This window comes from Rutidosis leptorrhynchoides, chromosome 2 (assembly GCF_046630445.1).
Source record: "Rutidosis leptorrhynchoides isolate AG116_Rl617_1_P2 chromosome 2, CSIRO_AGI_Rlap_v1, whole genome shotgun sequence".
Lineage (NCBI taxonomy): Eukaryota > Viridiplantae > Streptophyta > Magnoliopsida > Asterales > Asteraceae > Rutidosis > Rutidosis leptorrhynchoides.
In genome coordinates this window covers 76263771-76274077 of record NC_092334.1, presented here as the reverse complement: position 1 = coordinate 76274077, position 10307 = coordinate 76263771, and the positions used below count along the sequence as shown (strand labels likewise).

Sequence of the window (10307 nt, the reverse complement as noted above, 5' to 3'; positions counted from 1 at the left end):
TGGGTTCCCCGCAATATATGCGTCAAAGTAAACACATCGTAACTTATGGATTTCCCAATGTGATATCCCCCATCTTTCGAACGAAAGCCTTTTATAAATCAAGGCATTCTTGGAACGTTCTTCGAATGTCTTACAAACTGATCTCGCCTTAAATAGTTATGCTGAGGAATTCTGACCGACTCTAGACAAGATTTCATCAATCATGTCTCCGGGTAGGTCTCTTAAAATATTGGTTTGTCTATCCATTTTATGTTTTTATACTATAAAATAGATAAGAGTTAGATTCATAAAAAAAATACTTATTAATACAAGCAATTTTTACATATATCATAAAGCATATGCACACTATATTACATATATTACACCACACGAATACAACTATCTTATTCCGACTCGCTCGTTTCTTCTTCTTCGGTTTTGGTTCGTTTTGCCAAGTTTCTAGGGATATATGATGTTCCCCTAATACGAGCCGTCGTTTTTCACATTGGTTTAGAAAAACCTGGTGGTTTAGAGGTTCCCGGGTTATTGTCACAACTTAAGAAATACGGGTGTTGACGATACATATAAAGTTCATCGGGTTTGGAATCAAATTTCTCTATTTTTATGCCCTTTCCCTTATTGTTATCTTTTGCCTTATTAAATTGTGTTGGGGTAATTTCTATAACATCATCGGAATCCTTGTCGGGATCCGATTCATTGGAGAATTGGTAATCCTCCCAATACTTTGCTTCCTTGGCGGAAACACCATTGACCATAATTAACTTTGGTCGGTTGGTTGAGGATTTTCTTCTACTTAACCGTTTTATTATTTCCCCTACTGGTTCTATTTCTTCTTCCGGTTCCGATTCTTCTTCCGGTTCCGACTCTTCTTCCGGTTCCTCTTCGGGAACTTGTGAATCAGTCCACGAATCATTCCAATTTACATTTGACTCTTCATTATTATTAGGTGAGTCAATGGGACTTGTTCTAGAGGTAGACATCTATCACATAATATCAAACACGTTAAGAGATTAATATATCACATAATATTCACATGTTAAAAATATATAGTTTCCAACAAAATTTGTTAAGCAATCATTTTTCAAGTAAACACGGTCGAAGTCCAGACTCACTAATGCATCCTAACAAACTCGATAAGACACACTAATGCAAAATTCTGGTTCTCTAAGACCAACGCTCGGATACGAACTGAAATGTCCCGTTCATATTGATTATAAATGTTCCATATTAATTGATTTCGTTGCGAGGTTTTGACCTCTATATGAGACGTTTTTCAAAGACTGCATTCATTTTTAAAACAACCATAACCTTTATTTTATCAATAAAGGTTTCAAAAGCATTACGTAGATTATCAAATAATGATAATCTAAAATATACTGTTTACACACGACCATTACATAATGGTTTACAATAGAAATATATTACATCGACATATGTTTCTTGAATGCAGTTTTTACATAATATCATACAAACATGGACTCCAAATCTTGTCCTTATTTTAGTATGCAACAGTGGAAGCTCTTAATATTCACCTGAGAATAAACATGCTTTAAACGTCAACAAAAATGTTGGTGAGTTATAGGTTTAACCTATATATATATATATATATATATATATATATATATATATATATATATATATATATATATCAAATCGTAACAATAGACCACAAGATTTTATATTTCAATATACATCCCATACATAGAGATAAAAATCATTCATATGGTGAACACCTGGTAACCGACATTAACAAGATGCATATATAAGAATATCCCCATCATTCCGGGACACCCTTCGGATATGATATAAATTTTGAAGTACTAAAGCATCCGGTACTTTGGATGGGGTTTGTTAGGCCCAATAGATCTATCTTTAGGATTCGCGTCAATTAGGGTGTCTGTTCCTTAATTCTTAGATTACCAGACTTAATAAAAAGGGGCATATTCAATTTCGATAATTCAACCATAGAATGTAGTTTCACGTACTTGTGTCTATTTTGTAAATCATTTATAAAACCTGCATGTATTCTCATCCCAAAAATATTAGATTTTAAAAGTGGGACTATAACTCACTTTCACAGATTTTTACTTCGTCGGGAAGTAAGACTTGGCCACTGGTCGATTCACGAACCTATAACAAATATGTACATATATATCAAAGTATATTCAAAATATATTTACAACACTTTTAATACATTTTGATGTTTTAAGTTTATTAAGTCAGCTGTCCTAGTTAGTAACCTACAACTAGTTGTCCAACGTTAGATGTACAGAAAAAAATTGATATATACTATCTTGAATCAATCCACGACCCAGTGTATACACGTCTCAGGCTAGATCACAACTCAAAGTATATATATTTTTGGAATCAACCTCAACCCTGTATAGCTAACTCCCACATTACTGCATATAGAGTGTCTATGGTTGTTCCAAATAATATATACACATGGGTCGATATGATATGTCAAAACATTTGCATACGTGTCTATGGTATCCCAAGATTACATAATATATTAGAATACATGTATAATACAATATAAGTTAGCTAGGATATGATTAATATAGATTTGTTACCAATTTTCACGTTGCTACAACAAGAAAAATTATCCAATCTTGTTTTACCCATAACTTCTTCATTTTAAATCTGTTTTGAGTGAATAAAATAGCTAAGGTTTCATATTGAACTCTATTTTATGAATCTAAACAGAAAAAGTATAGGTTTATAGTTGAAAATATAAGTTACAAGTTGTTTTTGTAAAGGTAGTCATTTCAGTCGAAAGAACGACGTCTAGATGACCATTTTAGAAAACATACTTCCACTTTGAGTTTAACCATGATTTTTGGATATAGTTTCATGTTCATAAGAAAAATCATTTTCCCAGAAGAAAAACTTTTAAATCAAAGTTTATCATAGTTTTTAATTAACTAATCCAAAACAGCCTGCGGTGTTACTACGACGGCGTATGTCCGGTTTTACAGTGTTCTTCGTGTTTTCAGGTTTTAAATCATTAAGTTAGCATATCATATAGATATAGAATATGTGTTTAGAGGATTTTAAAAGTCAAGTTAGAAGGATTAACTTTTGTTTGCGAACAAGTTTAGAATTAACTAAACTATGTTCTAGTGATTACAAGTTTAAACCTTCGAATAAGATAGCTTTATATGTATGAATCGAATGATGTTATGACCATCATTACTACCTCAAGTTTTCTGGATAAAGCTACTGGAAATGAGAAAAATGGATCTAGCTTCAAAGGATCCTTGGATGGCTTGAAAATTCTTGAAGCAGAATCATGACACGAAAACAGTTCAAGTACGATTTTCACTCGAAATAAGATTGTTATAGTTATAGAAATTGAATCAAAGTTTGAATATGAGTATTACCTTGTATTAGAAAGATATCTTACTGTAAATAAAAAAGATTTCTTGAGATTGGGTGATCACTCTACAAGATTGGAAGTAAGCTAGCAAACTTGGAAGTATTCTTGATTTTATGAAACTAGAACTTGTAGAATTTACGAAGAACACTTAGAACTTGAAGATAGAACTTGAGAGAGATCAATTAGATGAATAAAATTGAAGAATGAAAGTGTTTTTAGGTATTTTTGGTCGTTGGTGTATGGATTAGATATAAAGGATATGTAATTTTGTTTTCATGTAAATAAGTCATGAATGATTACTCATATTTTTGTAATTTTATGAGATATTTCATGCTAGTTGCCAAATGATGGTTCCCACATGTGTTAGGTGACTGACATGGGCTGCTAAGAGCTGATCATTGGAGTGTATATACCAATAGTACATACATCTAAAAGCTGTGTATTGTACGAGTACGAATACGGGTGCATACGAGTAGAATTGTTGATGAAACTGAACGAGGATGTAATTGTAAGCATTTTTGTTAAGTAGAAGTATTTTGATAAGTGTATTGAAGTCTTTCAAAAGTGTATGAATACATATTAAAACACTACATGTATATACATTTTAACTGAGTCGTTAAGTCATCGTTAGTCGTTACATGTAAGTGTTGTTTTGAAACCTTTAGGTTAACGATCTTGTTAAATGTTGTTAACCCAATGTTTATAATATCAAATGAGATTTTAAATTATTATATTATCATGATATTATGATGTACGAATATCTCTTAATATGATATATATACATTAAATGTCGTTACAACGATAATCGTTACATATATGTCTCGTTTCAAAATCATTAAGTTAGTAGTCTTGTTTTTACATATGTTGTTCATTATTAATATACTTAATGATATGTTTACTTATCATAATATCATGTTAACTATATATATATAACCATATATATGTCATCATATAGTTTTTACAAGTTTTAACGTTCGTGAATCATCGGTCAACTTGGGTGGTCAATTGTCTATATGAAACCTATTTCAATTAATCAAGTCTTAACAAGTTTGATTGCTTAATATGTTGGAAACACTTAATCATGTAAATAACAATTTCATTTAATATATATATAAACATGAAAAAGTTCGGGTCGCTACAATCCCGGTTTGGTGCAATTGTTTTTAGAATGGCTCTTTAAAGGTAGTCTCCATTTTTTTTTTAAAATTATTATTATCGTTATTATTATTATTATTATTGTTATTATTGTTATTGTTATTGATATTGTTACTATTAGTGTTATAGTATGATTATTATTATTATTATTATTATTATTATTATTATTATTATTATTATTATTATTATTATTATTATTATTATTATTATTAAGCAATATCATAAAAGAATATAAGGATTATTATTATTATTATTATTACTATGAATAAGAATGATATTGTTATTACAAACATAATATAAATTATTTTCATCAATATTAGCACTTGTATCATTTTATGATTTTAATATTATTATTAACATAACCTTAATTACAAATATAACTACAATTATTATTATTGTCATTAATAATATTATTAACAATATAGGTATTATTATTAAGTAATATGATTATATTATCATTTTTAATATCAAAAACTATTTTTTAAAGCAAATAAATATTTTGTACACGAAATATACTTTTCACATATACTATAACTATATTAAATATCACATAATTATATATATCAAAACTACTAAAAGTATTAATATAAATACTTACAGATAACAAACTATCGATTCTTTTAAATATAACATTAAACAAGTATGTATATAAATATGGATATATTAACTATATAAATATTAACCATTTTGAATATATATACACAAATTAATTATATAATATATAAATTAAGATATAATAAACAAATTTATTCGATTTCGATTATACATTTTAATATATATACAAATAATATATGTTCGTGAATCCGACGCCAACCTTACACTTGTTCAATGTCGTCATACGTATTTTTACTACAAAATACATTAGGTGAGTTTCATTTGCCTTTTTACCCTTTATATTTTTGGGCTGAGAATACATGCGCAACTTTTTATAACTGTTTTACGAAATAGACACAAGTAATCGAAACTACATTATATGGTTGAATGATCGAAATCGAATATGCCCCTTTATAGTCTGGTAATCTAAGAATTAGGAAACAGACACCCTAATTGACGCGAATCCTAAAGATAGATCTATCGGGCCCAACAAGCCCCATCCAAAGTATTGGATGCTTTAGTACTTCGAAATTTATATCATGTCCGATGGAGGATCCCGGAATGATGGGGATATTCTTATATGCATATTGTGAATGTCGGTTACCAGGTGTTCAATCCATATGAATGATATTTTTGTCTCTATGCATGGGACGTATGTTTATGAGAAATGGAAATATGAAATCTTGTGGTCTATTAAAATTATGATTTGATTATTTATGATAAACTAATGAACTCACCAACCTTTTGGTTGACACTTTAAAGCATGTCTATTCTCATGTACGAAAGAAATCTTCCGCTGTACATTTGCTCATTTTAGAGACACTACTTGGAGTCATTCATGAGATATTTCAAAAGACGTTGCATTTGAGTCGTTAAGTTCATCAAGATTATTATCAAGTCATTTATAATTTGAATATATTATGAAATGGTATGCATGTCGTCAACTTTCGATGTAATGAAAGTTTGTCTTTTTCAAAAACGAATGCAATGTTTGTAAAATGTATCATATAGAGGTCAAGTACCTCGCGATGTAATCAACTGTTGTGAATTGTTTATAATCGATATGGACATCGTCCGGATGGATTAGGACGGGTCATGAAATTTAAAGAGGTGTTTGTCTTTTTGTTTAGAACTTGTGATTATTTGATTATCACGTTTTTAAACAAAAATATCAAGTCACCACTTACTACAAAGAAAAATAATCAGTTTACAGTGTTTGGCAAATTAAACAAAAATATCAATTATTTGCGATTTGAGAGACTCAAAACGTGAAAATGAAATAACAAGTCACCACTTACTGCAGCAAAACGTGATTATTAGATTACTGTGTTTTACTTGTTAATTTAATAAATAATCAGATTAACCAAACAATTAATTTACTGATTATTTGATTATTGTGTTATCAAACAGTATAATCAAATCTAAACACTAATAATTTATAACACGTTTTAATAAAACTATTTGATTCTAATTATCTCAAACGCATAATGTAAAAAAGCAAACTCAAACATCCCATAAATAAGGGTGATGATATCTACACAACCAATTTTTACAAATACACAACCAAACATGATTTACAGTATTGTACAGTACAACACTATAAACATGTTTGGTTGTGTATTTGTAAAAATTGGTTGTGTAGATATCACTACCCCATAAATAAAATTCCTCTCTTCCGGGTTGTAGATAAAAATATTATCCGTTTTACCTGCTACATAAAATATATATTTAACCTACTACAAATAAAAATACCAGTATATTGTTAAGTACCTAGTACGAGGTATTTCCTCCGTATTATTTATTATTATTATATCATGGTTAATGGTTAAATATAATATTATAATTATAAGTAATAAGTGACGTCGAAACAACCCACCCCAGACGAATACAAATATGAGAGCCTCAGTTTGATTAGTCCTGTAGATCTATATAATAAGCAGGAGGATATTTCATTTCTTACTCGAACAAACAAATAAAACCGTGTGCAGAGCAACAACTAGTCAACGATAATGTCGATAACTCAAGGCAAATGGATTAAGGTCACCTTCTTCTTCTTCTTCCTATATTTATTCAACTTTACATTATTATTTTCATCCAATTTTGCATATATTATTATATTATTATTATTATACTCCGTAGTAAATAGTACAGTAAGTGTAAGTGATCTTATAATCTGTTCATATAGATATTATTTCTAATCGGTCTGACAAATTGGATTGTTTTTCTAGAACAATTATCAGATTTTGGCTACGGTGTCTTTTAATTGTATGTTAATTACTATGATTACTGTACTGATTCTCAATTATATTGAGTTAGGGTTTTTAGAATGATAACTTGCTATTCACTATTACTCAACCTAAGGCATACACTATACAGACAAAATAAATTAGTAAAGTTTATATATTTATGGATTCAAGACTCGAATAAACTTCATTTTTTTGACAAAATCTGCCAATATTTTTTTAGGTTAGATTTAGACTCTTTTTTGGGGGAAATATTTGAAATTAGTCTACACTTTGGAGAATAGTAACAATTATCTATGTATTCGAACCAATGAACCAACGTGTTAGAAAGCAGGCGAGTATATGCCCTCATGATTCGCCTGGATACAAAATTGTTATATTCATCTGTAAGGTGCAGGCTAACTGCTTTGTACTAAAGTATAGATTTAGTTAAAATAGGTGGTTTTAAAAGTTAGGCAGAAATGAAGACGTTAATATCTTGTTCATGATCTGAACTCTCAATGGAAGCAGGCTACAGAATTACATGAAATAAGAGTATTTTTTGTTTTTTTTTTTGAATTTGAGCTATATCAGTATCACAGTTGTCTAAATCATATGGTTGTATCCATGTACCAACTTTGGATTCCTACTTGATACTCGTAGTTATTTGCTCTTGCGTATTCACCCTTGATTTCTTATCCAATTGCTGTTATTGTTGTGCATAGTACAGTCATAAAGAATGATTGGTGGGGCGCATGGCTCTTCTCGTGGCCTTTATTAAAAGTTTCTTGATTTGTACGTCTCTAGATTATAACCGAGTTAAACGATGATCAATTATATAGAAAAAAAAAACACGATTTTAGTATATTGGTTAATAGTTTACAGGTATGATAAATATAAATTTGAAACCAAATTATCGTTTGTTTTGTTTGCAGCCCTTATTTTTTTTATGCTCCCAAACAATACTTGGTTGTAACATCAGAAACATATATTCTACTTGGTTTCGATGCTCCCATAGGATACTTGATTTATTTATGCAACTAATATAAGTCCTTGAGACCAATACAAACATAGGATACTTGAGTTATTAACACCATTAATTATAATCTGCAGTTGAACCAAAAAGGAACTGGTCCTGGTGCAAGAAGTTCTCATGCAATCACCATTGTTGGAGAAAAAGCTTACGCCTTTGGTGGTGAATTCAAACCCCGTGTACCCGTCGACAACTCACTCTACGTCTTTGATCTAAACGAGCTAACATGGTCCGTAGCTGAAGTAACCGGGGACACACCCCCACCTCGAGTTGGTGTAACCATGGCTTCTATTGGTGAGACCATATATGTCTTTGGTGGTAGGGATGCCACACATGCAGAGCTTAATGAACTCTATTCTTTTGACACATGTACAAACAAGTGGACCCTACTTTCCACTGGGGACACTGGGCCTGCTCACCGTAGCTACCACTCAGTAGCCTCGGATGACCGCCATATGTACATATTTGGTGGGTGTGGTGTTAATGGTAGGCTAAATGATTTATGGGCTTATGATGTTGTTGACAAGATATGGGCCAAGTATCCTTTACCAGGAGATAATCTCAAAGGCAGAGGTGGGCCTGGGCTTGGGGCTGTTGGAGGGAAAATATGGGTGGTATATGGGTTTGCGGGTATGGAGGTTGATGATGTGCATTTCTTTGACCCGAAAATTGAAAAGTGGACCCAAGTCGAGACAACGGGCGAGAAACCTAGTCCTAGAAGTGTGTTTTCTACTGTTGTAGTTGGGAAATATATTTATGTATGCGGTGGAGAAATAGACCCTAGCGATTTAGGTCACATGGGTGCGGGGAGGTTCACGCACGAGGTCTATGTGTTGGATACTGAGACACTTGTGTGGAAGTTGGTGGAGGATGGTTCTGGTGGCGGGGACCACCCGGGTCCACGAGGGTGGTGTGCATTTTCGAGTGGGAAGCGAGATGGCAAAGAGGGTTTGTTGGTGTACGGTGGCAATTCGCCAAGTAATGATCGGTTGGATGATATTTACTTTTTTACCCCTTGCTTGGAGTAAACATGTAAGGAAAAATATATAAACATGATGCTTGGCATCATGATTAAGATGCATGTTATGGGTGGAGTGTGAAAGGTTGATGTTTAGTACCTTAGTTGTGTGATGATGTTAATGTATGGAATTATTTGGGTCCATGTGTTTAGTGTAAAAAGGCAATAAAAATGTAATCGCATGTTATGCAGGTGAGAGATGTAGATGTCAAAATGGGTTTTATTTCACCCCTCAATGGCTCAGTCCTAACAATCCTATTTGATAATTTGTAGGATTGTAGAATTGTAAGGTGATTATATCCCGAAAGTATTTGGGTAACTTTTAGTAACTTTAACTTGCTTCAATCTTCATATAAATAAGAGAAAAAAAAACAGAATATTTTATTGAACTTTGGTTTATTCTATAAGATTTTTAAAATATAAAGATAAAATTGAATATACCCTCTTAGAAAAGGAAAAAAAAAAAAAAAAAAGTCTCATAACTCTTAAAAGCTAGATTGGAATACATAGAAATATAAGAATGATTTCTCAAGTATCTTGAAAAGTGAATGTACAAACATATGATATAATAAAGTGTTGAATGTAATGAGCAATCCTTTGCTTACAAACTATGCTCCGACATGAAACAAACTTGAAGCCTCATTGCCTTTTATTTGCTTTTATGAAGCACGTTTAAGAAGGGTGTTTTATGCACCAACAAGAAAAGTACAATAACACATGTAATCATCACAACAATAATTCAAAATATCATCAACTAAACTCAAGTATACAAATTAATCTAACACGGCCAAAAGAGTTGTTGAGAAATTACGTTAAAATTGGGCCCCCTTTTCGACTCGTTCACATTATTGTAGCCGGTTAACGTAATCAAAAGTAGCTTGATACCTATACATTTCAAGCTCACAA

General features: G+C 31.2%; 1 protein-coding gene across 1 annotated transcript; it reads left to right on the top strand.

Moving 5' to 3' along the window:
- Positions 1–7018: 7018 nt before the first annotated feature.
- LOC139891036 (thiohydroximate-O-sulfate sulfur/sulfate-lyase (nitrile-forming) NSP5) lies at positions 7019–9543 on the top strand. The gene is made up of 2 exons (XM_071873961.1): positions 7019–7167; positions 8464–9543. Exons 1-2 carry the CDS (start codon positions 7138–7140, stop codon positions 9409–9411), a joined length of 978 nt encoding a protein of 325 aa, XP_071730062.1. The 5' UTR covers positions 7019–7137; the 3' UTR covers positions 9412–9543.
- Positions 9544–10307: the final 764 nt, after the last annotated feature.